Genomic DNA, 15,647 nt, shown 5'->3' with positions numbered 1-15,647 from the left:
CCACTGCACCACTGACTGTCATACCAAACACCACCATAGTACTTGGCTATACACCATAAACAGATCTAGGATCAGGCTGTACTGCTCTTCACTCTAGTTAGTCTTTTGTTCCATCACTCTACAAGGAAAAGCCTTTAGATCAGATGGTGTTGGACCACTGGTCCCAGGGGACTGTGGTCGTCCTCTAGTTATTGTTTCACTTCCTTGCCTCAGCACTTAATGGACTAATTAAAGTTGTGAATGGGACAGAAGGTCACCTGGTCTGGTTATTCCACGACCGTGCTGCACTGTATCCAACTAGCCATTGGTTGGCTGTGTGGAGGATAACTCAATAAGGTGGGACGTTTATCTCTGAGAGGATCTGCTGGTTATGAATGTGTCACAAATGGAGTCCTATACAGTCCACTACTTTTGACCCGTTTATGGTGCCGTTTGGGACACAGCCCCATGTTCCACAGTCACAGTTTTGATTGCATTGTCAGTAGCAGCCAGATTGTCTTCTGCTGTGGACAATTCCTTTAAATGCACCCAGGATTTAAGGTGCAGTTGAAGTGGCCCGGCAATATCTAGCTGCAAGAGACGGCGGTTCCCCACATCAAGGAAACTTTACCTGTTGAAAACTATTTGAGGCATTCCTATGCATCGGCACGTCTCTCCTCTCGCGGTTTATCTGCATTAAGCTCTTAAGTGACTGTTTTGAAACGGGCCAGCGAGATGGCAGCCGTTAAGGCCCGCCACCTTGCAGAGAGCAGCGGGGCAGTCTATTGTCGCACAGTGAAGGTTAAAGTGAAAGGTTGAAAAGCACAATGAAAGGCTGCTCGCCGCAGCCATTAAACTAAACCTGCACTGCCACCGGAAAAGGGAATTAAGGGGCTTTTTTCGGAAATATTTTGTCCGGATCTGGAGTTATGGCATTGTGTCGAGGTTATGAGAGCTTACCTGGAATTAGCCCCATGCGTTTCCATTTAACCCAGCCAGAGCCGTTTAGAAAAGAAACATGACTCAACCTGCAATCAATGTGTGTGTTTTTCCTCCCATTAGCTCCATTGTGCAGGGGCCCATAGGCTAATTGTTATGTGGTTTGTCCCCCACAGCAATCCAAGGAAAGCTTTAACCCCAACTGTTCTTTCTGGAGTTATTCCAAGAGGACCATGACGGGGTACTGGTCGACGCAGGATTGCCGGTTGCTAGGCACCAACAGGACTCACACCACGTGCTCTTGTACCCACCTGACTAACTTTGCCGTCCTCATGGCTCACGTGGAGGTCAAGGTAAGGCCTGTTCCACCAGCTCCTCATTCCGTTTACTTTCAGCTCAGATCCCGTAGAAGCAATACACATTCCACAAGTAGCAGACGATGGAGAGCTCTGTTTTGCAACCTTCATAGCACATTCTACAAAATGGCAGAGTTAAGATCGAAATCTAAGAGCATTTTTTTTTTTGTGCCGAAAGCATCTTTAGTGTCTTGTGTATTAATTGCCCCCTTGCCTTGTGCTAGGCCTTGTGTGAATAGTTGGAGAGAGTGGCCGGAAAATGGAGGGAAAAAAAGGAAAATGCATTTGGACCTTCAAGAGTTCTAGCTAAGAGGCTGCCGTTCAGTCGTCTGGATACATACTATGTTTGAAAGCATTTAGAACACCTGACCGCACGTTTCAATGTTTCAAACGTTCCGATAGTCGCGTGTTGATGAATTGAAGGAGAATCAGCATCTGTTTAAGTTGTGTTGGAGCCTGGTACTGGAAAAGCATAAATTAACACATTTATATTTTCTGTGTATAATAGACCAATAACGGTAAAGATTGTATTTATGCGCCTCATAAAATATTTGGGGTTGCTGGTGTTTATTATTGTGCTTTTAAGTGTCTCATTGCGATGCTTAAATCCAAGATTACTTTTCAATTGATGTTATTTCGTTACATTGAAGCAAATATATTGCAACTCTATTTTTTAAAAAACTTTGACTTTTATTTGTTGCTGTCTGATACAAAGACTCATATGAAAGAAAAATGTTGCGAAAGGGTGCATTTTATTTTAAAAGCATGAATTGATATGTTGTGTGTGCTCTTTTACCTGGGAGAAAAGATCTGTGTGTTCTTTCTTTGCACTGTTGGATGCTTCATTGTCCGCTTTCGTCTTCTGGGAAAACAACAGAAAGTGAAGAGAAATACAGAGCTGTTTGACAGACACAGGAAAAGCGAGGAGGGAGAGGAGGGATAAAGAGAGGAGGGATAAGGAGAGGAGGGATAAAGAGAGGAGGGAGAGGAGGGATAAAGAGAGGAGGGAGAGGAGGGATAAAGAGAGGAGGGAGAGGAGGGATAAAGAGAGGAGGGAGAGGAGGGATAAAGAGAGGAGGGAGAGGAGGGATAAAGAGAGGAGGGAGAGGAGGGATAAAGAGAGGAGGGAGAGGAGGGATAAAGAGAGGAGGGAGAGGAGGGATAAAGAGAGGAGGGAGAGGAGGGATAAAGAGAGGCAACATATAATAGGAGAGATCTCCTCTTTATCCCTCCTCTCCCTCTCTCTCACCGCTCTCTCTCTCCCTCTTTTCTCCCTCCACTCGCTCTCTCCCTCTCTCTCTCTCTCAGCTCTCTCTCCCTCTTTCTCCCTCCACTCGCTCTCTCCCTCTCTCTCCACGCTCTCTCTCCCTCTTTCTTCTCCCTCCACTCGCTCTCTCCCTCTCTCTCACGCTCTCCCTCTTTCTCCCTCCACTCGCTCTCTCCCTCTCTCCCTCTCTCTCACGCTCTCTCTCCTCCTCTTTCTCCCTCCACTCGCTCTCTCCCTCTCCCTCTCTCTCTCTCACGCTCTCTCTCCCTCTTTCTCCCTCCACTCGCTCTCTCCCTCCTCTCCCTCTCTCTCACGCTCTCTCTCCCTCTTTCTCCCTCCACTCGCTCTCTCCCTCTCTCCCTCTCTCTCACGCTCTCTCTCCCTCTTTCTCCCTCCACTCGCTCTCTCTCTCTCTCACGCTCTCTCTCCCTTTTCTTCCTTCTCCCTCCACTCGCTCTCTCCCTCTCTCCCTCTCTCTCACGCTCTCTCTCTCCCTCTTTCTCCCTCCACTCTCTCTCTCCCTCTCTCCCTCTCTCTCACGCTCTCTCTCCCTCTCTCCCTCCACTCGCTCTCTTCCCTCTCTCCCTCTCTCTCACGCTCTCTCTCCCTCTTTCTCCCTCCATCGCCTCTCTCCCCTCTCTCTCACGCTCTCTCTCCCTCTTTCTCCCTCCACTCGCTCTCTCCCTCTCTCCTCTCTCTCACGCTCTCTCTCCCTCTTTCTCCCTTCCACTCGCTCTCTCCCTCTCTCCCTCTCTCTCACGCTCTCTTCTCCCTCTTTCTCCCTCCACTCGCTCTCTCCCTCTCCTCCCTCTTCTCACGCTCTCTCTCCCTCTTCTCCCTCCACTCGCTCCTCTCCCTCTCTCCCTCTCTCTCACGCTCTATCTCCCTCTTTCTCCCTCCACTCGCTCTCTCCCTCTCTCTCACGCTCTCTCTCCCTCTTTCTCCCTCCACTCGCTCTCTCCCTCTCTCCCTCTCTCTCACGCTCTCTCTCCCTCTTTCTCCCTCCACTCGCTCTCTCCCTCTCTCCCTCCACTCGCTCTCTCCCTCTCTCCCTCTCTCTCACGCTCTCTCTCCCTCTTTCTCCCTCCACTCGCTCTCTCCCTCTCTCCCTCTCTCTCACGCTCTCTCTCCCTCTTTCTCCCTCCACTCGCTCTCTCCCTCTCTCCCTCTCTCTCACGCTCTCTCTCCCCTCTTTCTCTCTCTCTCTCTCCCTCTTTCTCCCTCCACTCGCTCTTTCTCTCTTCTCTCCCTCCCTCTCACTCTCTCCCCTCTCTCTCCCTCTCTCTCCCTCTTTCTCCCTCCACTCGCTCTCTCCCTCTCTCCCTCTCTCTCACGCTCTCTCTCCCCTCTTTCTCTCTCTCCCTCCCTCTCACTCTCTCCCCTCTCTCTCTCTCTCTCCCTCCCTCTCACTCTCTCCCCTCTTTCTCTCTCTCTCTCTCTCCCTCTCACTCTCTCCCCCCCTCTTTCTCACTCCCTCTCACTCTCTCTCTCCCCTCTTTCTCACTCCCTCTCACTCTCTCTCTCCCCTCTTTCTCTCTCTCTCTCTCCCTCCCTCTCACTCTCTCCCCCCTCTTTCTCTCTCTCTCCCTCCCTCTCACTCTCTCCCCCCTCTTTCTCACTCCCTCTCACTCTCTCTCTCCCATCTTTCTTGCACTTTCTCTTTCTCTCTCCCCCCCAAGGCAGTGAACCTTAATCAGCAGGGAAGGATGACTCTATAATGTCTCTCCCAGTTTGCCCAAGGCCATGTAACCACAGACCTCCCTTCTACCCCAGCTCCCACCCCGCTCCAGCCAACCAGCCCCTTTGGTCCAAAGGGGGTCACCCCCAGTGAGGAGGAGTTACTGTTTGTCACTAAGCCGCTTGGCTTGGGGGAGCCAGTGTGCTCAAGCCTTGGTGTCAAACCGGGCCATGAATGCAGAGGGAAGCTATGAATAATCTAGGGGCCTTAACAGAATAAAAGAAAACGGATGAAAAATAGGGAAAAATGGGAGTGAAAGATGCACTTTGTCATATGATTCACTCACCTTTTGGAAACTCCAGGATGCTGGTGTTCATTCAGGGGGAAAGTGGAAAGTCGTTACACCCCAATTCCAAAATTGCTGCATTTTTCTACTCGAAAGACATTTTGGTTCTGAGGAAACGCAGGCATCCATTGACACACTGCCAAGGCATTCCAATCCGGAAGCACTAATGAATGGTGAAGAAAGAGCACAAAAATTGCGTAAATTGGAGTGACCATATTTTGTCTCCATGGTAACTAAACATATCGCGCTGTTCTGTCTAGGCATTGTTATTACACATTACCCTCTGAGTGAGAGATTGCAGATTGGCATGCCGCAATTACCATCTTCACTTTGAGCGGGCAGAGGCCCGCTGTCGCCGTCATCTTTCGTTTTGCTGTATTCCGGCAGATAGACAGGGTGTTCCAGTTGTAAATGACAATAATACTACTCTACTTTAAAGTTCGGGAAGTGTTTGGGCTTTCATGATAAGACGTTGTTTGATACGTTCAGTTGTTCATGAACAGCTTATTATTATAGATATTACTTAGTCCTAGAGAGAGATATTACTAAGTTGAGGTGTCGTTATAAGGCTGTAGTAGTTGGTTGAAGTGATGTCTCTACAACCCGTTTTCAACCAGAACTGTACCTGCTGGACATTTTGAAAGCTGACCAAATGCGAGTACATAACCTGTATTAGAAGCATGAACTTGGTTATTTAATGATGTGAGCTTTTTCTTAATTCTATTAAGACAACATAGAACAGCTAATGTGGTGCCTTTCATCAATAACGGCCCTCATCTCGTTCTTGATTGCACCACGCTGCCCAGTCTTAACTTTCATGTTTGTATTTTACCTTTGAACTTAAAGCATATGGGTGATTATTGCGCTAGCTCAGTATTGTAGATATGTGTATCTTGAATCCATGGACTCTGACTCTCTGAGGAATTAATTATGCAACTTTGATCTCTGCCAAAGGAGGTGAAAAAAGATCCATCTTTGTCTATTTAAAATGGTTATGTACTTTTTGATTATCTGTGGACTTGCACTTATTATTTGAGCTTCTACTTCTAAAAATTCACCATTCCAGAAACAAGTCTCTCAAGTCACTGTTGCCGCTTGCTATAGACCTCCCTCTGCCCCCAGCTGTGCCCTCGATACCAATATGTGAATGATTGCCCCCATCTATCTTCTGAGCTCGTGCTACTAGGTGACCTAAACTGGGACATGCTTAACACCCCGGCCATCCTACAATCCAAGCTTGATGCCCTCAATCTCACACAAATTATCAATGACCCTACCAGGTACAACTCCAAATCCGTAAACATGGGCACCCTCATAGATGTCATCCTAACTAACTCGCCCTCCAAATACACCTCTGCTGTTTTCAATCAAGATCTCAGCGATCACTGCCTCATTGCCTGCATCCGTAATGGGTCTGCGACCAAACGACCACCCATCATCACTGTCAAACGCTCCCTAAATCACTTCTGCGAGCAGGCTTTTCTAATTGACATGGCCGGGGTATCCTGGAATGACATTGACCTCATCCCGTCAGTAGATGATGCCTGGCTATTCTTTAAAAGTGCCTTCCTCACCATCTTAAATAAGCATGCCCCATTCAAAAAATGTAGAACTAGGAATAGATATAGTCCTTGGTTCACTCCAGACCTGTCTGCCCTTGACCAGCACAAAAACATCCTGTGGCGTTCTGCATTAACACTAAATAGCCCCCATGATATGCAACTTTTCAGGGAAGTTATCAACAAATATACACAGGCAGTTAGGAAAGCTAAGGCTAGCTTTTTCAAACAGAAATTTGCATCCTGTAGTACGAACTCAAAAACGTTCTGGGACACTGTAAAGTCCATGGAGAATAAGAGCACCTCCTCCCAGTTGCCCACTGCTCTGAGGCTGGGAAACACTGTCACCACCGATAAATCCACTATAATTGAGAATTTCAATAAGCATTTCTCTACAGCTGGCCATGCTTTCCACCTGGCTACCCCTACCCCGGTCAGCTGCCCGGCACCTTCCACAGCAACCCGCCATTGCCCCCACTATTTCTCCTTTTCCCAAATCCAGATAGCTGATGTTCTGAAAGAGCTGCAAAATCTGGACCCATACAAATCAGCCGGGCTAGACAATCTGGACCCTCTCTTTCTAAAAAATTATCTGCAAGAATTGTTGCAACCCCTATTACTAGCCTGTTCAACCTCTCTTTCGTATCGTCTGAGATTCCCAAAGATTGGAAAGCTACCGCGGTCATCACCCTCTTCAAAGGGGGTGACACTCTAGACCCAAACTGCTACAGACCTATATCTATCCTTCCCTGTCTTTCTAAGGTCTTCGAAAGCCAAGTTAACAAACAGATTACCCACCATTTAGAATCCCACCGTACCTTCTCCGCTATACAATCTGGTTTCAGAGCTGGTCATCGGTGCACCTTAGCCACGCTCAAGGTCCTAAACGACGACATAACCGCCATCGATAAGAGACATTACTGTGCAGCCATATTCATCGACCTGGCCAAGGCTTTCGACTCTGTCAATCACCACATTCTTGTTGGCAAACTCGACAGCCTTGGTTTCTCAAATGATTGCCATGCCTGGTTTACCAACTACTTCTCTGATAGAGTTCAGTGTGTCAAATCGGAGGGCCTGTTGTCTGGACCTCTGGCAGTCTCTATGGGGGTGCCACAGGGTTCAATCCTCGGGCCGACTCTCTTCTCTGTATACATCAATGATGTTGCTCTTGCTGCTGGTGACTCTGGTACACCTCTACGCAGACGACACCATTCTGTATACTTCTGGCCCCTCTTTGGACACTGTGTTAACTAACCTCCAGACGAGCTTCAATGCCATACAACTCTCCTTCCGGGGCCTCCAACTGCTCTTAAACGCAAGTAAAACTAAATTCATGCTATTCAACCGATCACTGCCCGCACCTGCTCGCCCGTCCAGCATCACTACTCTGACTTATAATACGTGGACAACTACAAATACCTAGGTGTCTGGTTAGACTGTAAACTCTCCTTCCAGACTCACATTAAGCATCTCCAATCCAAAATTAAATCTAGAATTGGCTTCCTATATCGCAACAAAGCATCCTTCACTCATGCTGCCAAACATACCCTCGTAAAACTGACCATTCTACCGTTCCTCGACTTCGGTGATGTCATCTTTAAAATAGCCTCCAACACTCTACTCAACAAACTGGATGCAGTCTATCACAGTGCCATCCGTATTGTCACCAAAGCCCCATACACTACCCACCATTGCGACCTGTACACTCTCATTGGTTGGCCCTCGCTTCATACTCGTCGCCAAACGCACTGGCTACAGGTTATCTACAAGTCTCTGCTAGGTAAAGCCCCGCCTTATCTCAGCTCACTGGCCACCATGGCAGCACCCACTCGTAGCACGCGCTCCAGCAGGTATATCTCACTGGTCACCCCAAAATCAATTTGTCCTTTGGTCGTCTTTCCTTCCAGTTCTCTGCTGCCAATGACTAGAACAAACTGCAAAAATCTCTGATGCTGGAGACTCATATCTCCCTCACTAGCTTTAAGCACCAGCTGTCAGAGCAGCTCACAGATCACTGCACCTGTACATAGCCCATCTGTAAACAGCCCATCTATCTCCCTACCTCATCCCCATACAGTATTTATTTATTTATCTTGCTCCTTTGCACCCCAGTATCTCTACTTGCACATTCATCTTCTAATTACTTAGCCACCATGGCCTATTTATTGCCTTAACTCCCTTATCTTACCTCATTTGCACTCACTGTATATAGACTTTTTGTTTTCTTTTGATCTACTGTATTATTGACTATGTTTTGTTTATTCCATGTGTAACTCTGTGTTGTTGTATGTGTCGAATTGCTATGCTTTATCTTGGCCAGGTTGCAGTTACAAATGAGAACTTGTTCTCAACTAGCCTACCTGGTTTAATAAAGGTGAAATAAAAATTAAATGCAAATTGAAGTGTTGTACTGACTGAAGCATTGTCAACTTTAAAAAGTCAACACAGTCCTGAAGGCCATCGACAGTGTGACTCACTATCATATCCCAATAGGCAAAGGCACATTTACTCACACCGTGTCTGTCAACGACAGGGAATGAGGTAGCTGCCATCCAAAACAATCGGGAAGGGATTAAGTGCCGTCACTTTCGTCCGTCTCACCTCTCAGGCCTTTTGTGCACCAACGTGAGCTGTTCCTGCCGACGCACTGAAGTACACCCGTCGGCCGCATAAACAAATGAAACCAAATGACTCATCAACATCTGTGTGTTAGTCAGAGATTATGTCGCTTTTGTGTCTCCAGGAAGGGAAGTGATTGCGAGGAAGTTTCGAGTGAGGAGGAGCGGGTTTGCTTAAGCGGTCTGTCAAAGTACAGTATGATATCTCCTCTAATCAGTCAACTCCAATTGCTCTCTCATCAAACATAGAAATAGTATGATAATAATAACAAATATTTTAAAGGGTTGTTTAAGTCTATTGATAAGCTCCTCTATCCAGCTGGAAGTTTCACAAAGAGAACATTTGGTTGTTGTTTGAACGAAAGTTTCCAACGGCTGTTGGGAATTGCTTCAACTTGTCCCAGCAGGTCGTCATTCCTGTCAATATCCAACATGATCTCTTTTAACCCTAAAAGTGCCAACGGGTCAATTTTGGCCTCAAGGGGTGATACAGTACATTATTTCGATATCCTGTTTTTGATCCTGAAATCTTGGACTTTTTCAAGCAACTACTTACTGACAATACCCCCCCAAAAATGTACAATGTTTTTTGTGTTTATATGGAAGAATAAAAAATGATCTCTTTTGTATACTAGCTGTGTGCGGCAAACATGACGACCTAACCGGCCTCTCAATGCCATCGTGCACATGTTGAGTTTGTCTATCCCCACCAGACGGACACGCAGGTTGAAATATCAAAACTAACTCTGAACCAACTGTCACGTTCTGACCTTAGTTCCTTTGTTATGTCTTTGTTTTAGTTTGGTCAGGGCGTGAGTTGGGGTGGGTAGTCTATGTTCGTTTTTCTATGTTGCTTTTATGCGTTTGGCCTGGTATGGTTCTCAATCAGAGGCAGGTGTTGTTCGTTGTCTCTGATACTTAGGTAGCCTTAGGTAGCCTATCATACTTAGGTAGCCTTTTCCCACCTGTGTTTTGTGGGTGATTATTTTCTGTTTAGTGTTTTTCCATTCACCGTACAGGACTGTTCGTTTGTCGTATTTTTTTTGTGTTCAGTTATTTTATTAAAAAACATGGACACTTACCACGCTGCACATTGTTCCTCCTCTTCTTCCACCTACGACGATCGTTACACCAACTATATTAATTTGGGGAAAGGTTGAAACATTCATGGACATTTAGCTAACTAGCTTGCTGTTGCTAACTAATTTGTCCTGGGATATAAACATTGGGTTCTTATTTTACCTGAAGTGCACAAGGTCAATTTTTTATGCTGGATCTTTGTAGAATTTTGACCCACAAAATGTTGTGACACTCCACAGATAAAAGGGGAAACCTAATTAGTTTCTTGTAATCTCTCCGCGTTCTTCTTCCTCCTTCTCCCTACTATTCTCCTTCTTCGTCTCCTCCTCCTTTTCCCTTCTACTCCATAGCGGTTGGCAACCAAGTGTGGACCTCATTCATCTTTCAATCACCCACGTGGGTATGTGCTCGTAAAAACCAATGAGGAGATGGGAGAGGTGTGACTTGCAGCGCATCATGCTTCACAAATAGAACCAAGGTCTATTTTAGCGCCTGGCTACCCCAGATTCAAAGGCCCCTTTGATTTCTACAGAGTGATGTCATATTCATTCCAGTAATGCCATTTAAGTGGTTGATCAAACATAACACCAGTTTTACTAAAGGACCAACATTTGGAAAAGCCTGCTTTAGACTTCCTGGTTCAGTACCTTAATAGTCCAGACCCACCACCCAGCCAGCTACTCAAGGCATCAACAGTCTACTCTTCATCGAACCACCCTCCTTTTGAATTTAAGCTTCTATTTCCAAGACAGCCCCGGGGTTGTGGAGGCACTGTTTAAATAGCAGCTACAACCCCCCCAGCCGAGACTTAGAAAGATAGACCTGTTGTCCCTCCACATACAGGCCATTACTTAGGTAGTGAGCGTGTATGCCGGGATTGGGCTGGAGGTAATATCGAGCCACCTGTAAGTAGCACCATTCCCTAGGGACCACTGGGGTATAAATCAATGGTTCCTCTCAATAGGATGATGGTGGTGGTGGTGGTAAACCCATATATCAGTGTCCTGGTGGGGTGTCTGAATTGGAAATGATGAAGATACCGTGATACATTCTAGGCTTTGGACAGTATAGATGGCACAGTCAATGTGTGCACGGTTCCCTCGATGTTAACTTAGAACCTATTATAACTTGTAACTTCCATCCACCTATGTAGAGTAGCTTTCGAACCATCTAAATCTTAATGTGGCATGATAACCTGTTGTGGTCTCAGTGTCTTGATGTTCATAAAAAGAGGTCATCCATGTGCTTTTCTGTCTGTTTATTTAGTATAGGATGAACTTTAATGTTCCATGGGGGAAATTGTCTCAGACACGTACCCTGGGTCAATCCTGGGCTGTATCCCAACCGGCCGTGATTGGGAGTCCCATAGGGCGGCGTACAATTGGCCCAGCGTCATCCGGTTTAGGGTTTGGCTGGGGTAGGCCTACATTGTAAATAAGAATTTGTTCTTAACTGACTTCCCTGGTTAACTAAAGGTTAAATACTGCTGTATACAAAATTGAGACTGTAAGTTACACTCTCAACTTAATACATACATTACCCATATCACCATACACTTCTCATACAGCCACATACATAATCCTTAGCATATTCCCTCAGCTTTACTTGTTGCTGTTCAGGTATTTGATAGCCATGGGAGTGAAGGAGTGCTTATACTTGTTCAGCTTACATGTGGAGACCCTATAGCGTCTGCCTGAGTCGGAGGAGGGACCCTATAGCGTCTGCCTGAGTCGGAGGAGGGACCCTATAGTGTCTGCCTGAGTCGGAGGAGGGACCCTATAGCGTCTGCCTGAGTCGGAGGAGGGACCCTATAGCGTCTGCCTGAGTCGGAGGAGGGACCCTATAGCGTCTGCCTGAGTCGGAGGAGGGACCCTATAGCGTCTGCCTGAGTCGGAGGAGGGACCCTATAGCATCTGCCTGAGTCGGAGGAGGGACCCTATAGCGTCTGCCTGAGTCGGAGGAGGGACCCTATAGCGTCTGCCTGAGCCGGAGGAGGGACATGGGAGGGGTCTGAAATAATAATCTGATAACGATCTGTTAACGATATCTCAGGATACTCTCTATGACCGCATAGTAGAACAGGAGCTTTCGTTTCTGGTCAACTCCAATTACCCTGAGTCTACGTAGGAAATATTGGCGTTGCAGTCTGCAGCAGACACTCTCCACTTCGATCTTCCAGCTCACCACATTGTCCATATTTACACCCAGGTAATTATACGAACTAAACTGTGCTATGTTGGGATTGTGGACAAGCACATGGTCACCGACAGATTTGGGGTCAAACACCATCTCATCCTATAAGGAAAAAATGACGTTGGATAGATCCACGTCCCGACTGCTATCTGAACGCATTCCACCTTACGAGGCCGCATACATAGTCTGCTGCCGGCATTATATCACGGTTATTGTCGCTGAGGACATTGTACGTTTCTATTAGGCACATGCACTGAATGGAAACGTCAAGGTCTCCTCCTGGCCCTTTAAACCTGATGAATGGCTCGAGATCCCTGATTCATGTGTCCTCTTTGCTACCCTCTCTTCGTCCCATACAGATCGTAAATCCTTGCCCATACGTGAAAGCGCTGCGCGACACCCCTCAGTAGGACTACTGATACCCTTACTACAACATTTGCCCTGCCCCACCATATTTTATGACTGAAGCATGCTCTCTCTCTCTCTCTCTCTCTCTGTGTCATCCAGGTAGATTTATGCATTTTAATTGGATTGGCATCATGCTGTGAGCTGTTCTTTGAGGAATATCAAGGAAGGAAGCTTATCTTCTCTCTCCTATTGGCCCACATGATCTTGACACGTCCAGAGCCCAGTGGAGGCACCCCTGTTAGGATGCAGGGTCTCAACGGCAATTAATTTGTTATAGTTTGATATCTGATTGGATGGACTTGATTGGAGGTGTCAGGGCATAGGGCAACAGGGAATGCAGTTGACATGTACACTGAGTGTACAAAACATTAGGAACACCTGATCTTTCCATGACATTATTGATGTCACTTGTTAAATCCACTTAAAATCTGTGTAGATGAAGGGGAGGAGACGGGTTAAAGAAGGATTTTTTTATCCTTGAGAGACAATTGAGGCATCGATTGGGTATGTGTGCCATTCCTGGTTTGAGTGTGTCAAGAACTGAAACGCTGCTGGGTTTTTCACGCTCAACAGTTTCCCGTGTGTATCAAGAATGGTCCACAACCCAAAGGACATCCAGCTAATTTGACAACAACTGTGGGAAGCATTGGAGTCAACATGTGCCAGCATCCCTGTGGAACGCTTTCGACAACTTGTAAAGTCCACGCCCCGCCGAATTGAGGCTGTTCTGAGGGCAAAAAGGGGGCACAACTCAATAATAAGGAAGGTGTTCTTAGTGTTTTGTCCACTGTCTGATTTCCTGGTAACAGCAGGCCATATGTTGTGCCTCGCGGTAACAGATCAGGGACAAACCCAATCTCCCCAGGCATCTGTCTGGAATGAAAAATATGTGTGTTCAAGAAATAAAAAAGTGTGACAGGAGAGATTGGAGGAGAAATCGAATGTGCACAAGGCGCGTACCGCCCTAGTAAGTAACATATCCACTGGTGTGACTCGGTGGCCACCCACGACACAGAGTGAATTTTGGAGCGAGTTAGTCAGCTGCTATGGGGACCCCGTGCCCCTTCCCGCCACGGGCGCCTGTTAAAGGAGAGGAGTGTTGAGGTTGAGCCACCGTGGCTCTGTGGCGGTAGTGTGCGACAGCCAGCTGCCATCCCGGGCGAGACCCCAGAAAAGGGCCTTCATCGTAGGGATAAATTTGTGGCCGGTGGCGCCTTAGCGATCATCCACCCTTCCAGAACAAAGAGATGTCACTGCAGTAGATCCATCACACAGGTGTGGATGCGTCCTAGACCTCCCTCTCCTTTTTACCCAGCACCCCCTCTCCATATCGAGGAAGAGATTGTGATGGATAGAGACTGAAGCCATGGCACAACTCGCTAGCTCAACCTACCCTAGGCTCCCTTTTCCAAACAATCTGCATCTGCCACCACCCAGCGCATGAGATGCCTTTGTAGCAAAGGGGGACCAGAGACCGACAGAGACACACACACACACACACACACACAGCTCACCCCCCCCCCCTGATGTATACACTACGGCTCATCAGGCATGAGAATCAAGAGGCTCAGGGTAGCGGGTCGACTGTTATTGTACAGCAGCCCCTTAATGATCAGCATCTGTTCTCTTCTCTCTCCCCGCTAGCGTTAGCCCGTCCTCCGCGCACCCGTTAAACAGGCCTTTTGTGTGTCGTTTCCTACCAAGATCCCCTTGCTGCAAAAAAAATCCCCCCTGGTTGCTCTAGCCTTTCACCCCGCCCCCTGTGGAGAATCATACTGCTGACTCGGGTGGAAGTTTGATTTAAAGGCTGTGCTCGTTTGGGTGAAAATATATACTGTGTGTTTTCTGTAAGGAAACAGTGATGAGCGCATCCTCTATTTGCGACTCACTGATATTGTCCTTGAGGAATATTGTGTAAGCCTTTACACACACACACACACACACACACAAACACACACGTTTCTAGTGATTGAATACCTGCTCTGCAAAACGTACATCCTCAGGAAACACTGCAAGTAAATCAAATGTGCAATCATGTTCATCACAGCTAAAGGCTATGGAGAAGAAAAGCTGTTTCTATTCCTAATGTGCTACCTCTGTGATCCTCATTACTACTCATGCGTAGTCGAGTCCGGAAACGTCGAGCCCAGCAGGGACAGCAGTCAGTTTGACGGCGGATACCACGGATACCAGTTTACTTTGAAGTATTTTTGAACAAAGCCTTGAAGTGAATGCTTACTGGTGGGAGAATGAAGAGAATTATGTGGGGAAATGAGGAGTGTCTGAAGCTGACCAGTGTTTGGTTGGCAGTAAAAATGTTATGTTAATAAATCACGATGTCTCGGATGCTTAATTGCCTGGTTTTCTAGACATAAGAGACTTAGTTTCTTGGGAACGCATCACGTTTTCACATTTATCTTGAATATATTTTAGGTGTGTGTCCTGGAGAGTTATGATGACTTTAGTGACAAATGATGATGTTAGAGCCAAATGGTGAAGGGTGAAGTTTCCCCTAGATGCTGTTCTTGGGTGAGTTTTGCATTTCCACCAACTAATGGTTAGGATTGAGGGAGAGGAAGTTGATCCTAGATCAGCTTTCACCCCTCCAGAGCAGGTGGTTTTCAAGATCCATGTGTGTATTTGGTTGGTACTTGAGTTGCCAACTATCCACAGCATTCCTTAAAAACTAATAACCAATATAATTTGGATGAGGTCCTCATCTAAACGTGCTGACTAAGCAGAACGTGGGTATTGCATCTTAATGAAACAAGGGTCTGCGTGGTATTGATTAGGCCATAATTGATTGATGAGGGCAAAAACGGTGCCAGAAGGGAATTTTATGGTAATCAAGAAGCACTGCGTGCTTTTGGACAGTGTGTTTAAATCAATTGGTGTGTCTTCTGTGTGTGGATGTTATCCTTATGAGGTTGTAAGCACAAATCTCTACACACGTTTTTTTTTTTTGTCTCTTTCTGGAAATGTGTCTTGCATCTCATCTCAAATAGCACAGCATCACTATATACAGTATACAGTGCATTCTGAAAGTATTCAGACCCCTTGACTTTTTCCTCATTTTGTGTTACGTTACAGCCTTATTCGAAAATGTCTGAAAACTTTTTTTTCCCCCTCATCAATCTACACACAATACCCCATAATGACAAAGTAAAAACAGGTTTTTACATTTTTTTTCAAATGTATAACAAAACAGAAATATGACATTT

General features: G+C 46.5%; 1 protein-coding gene across 16 annotated transcripts in view; it reads left to right on the top strand.

Annotated features, from left to right (window-relative positions):
• Positions 1-15,647, top strand: part of LOC109897029 (adhesion G protein-coupled receptor L3) — a 303,186-nt gene that overhangs the window by 243,907 nt on the left and 43,632 nt on the right. For all 16 annotated transcript variants that reach the window (XM_020491529.2, XM_020491527.2, XM_031832342.1 and 13 more), the window contains one exon: positions 1,095-1,271. In XM_020491529.2, the coding sequence (XP_020347118.1) occupies positions 1,095-1,271 (177 nt within the window). The remainder of the gene's footprint in view (positions 1-1,094; positions 1,272-15,647) is intronic.

This window comes from Oncorhynchus kisutch, linkage group LG9 (genome assembly GCF_002021735.2).
Source record: "Oncorhynchus kisutch isolate 150728-3 linkage group LG9, Okis_V2, whole genome shotgun sequence".
Taxonomy (NCBI): domain Eukaryota; kingdom Metazoa; phylum Chordata; class Actinopteri; order Salmoniformes; family Salmonidae; genus Oncorhynchus; species Oncorhynchus kisutch.
This window is presented reverse-complemented; position numbering and strand designations above follow the sequence as displayed.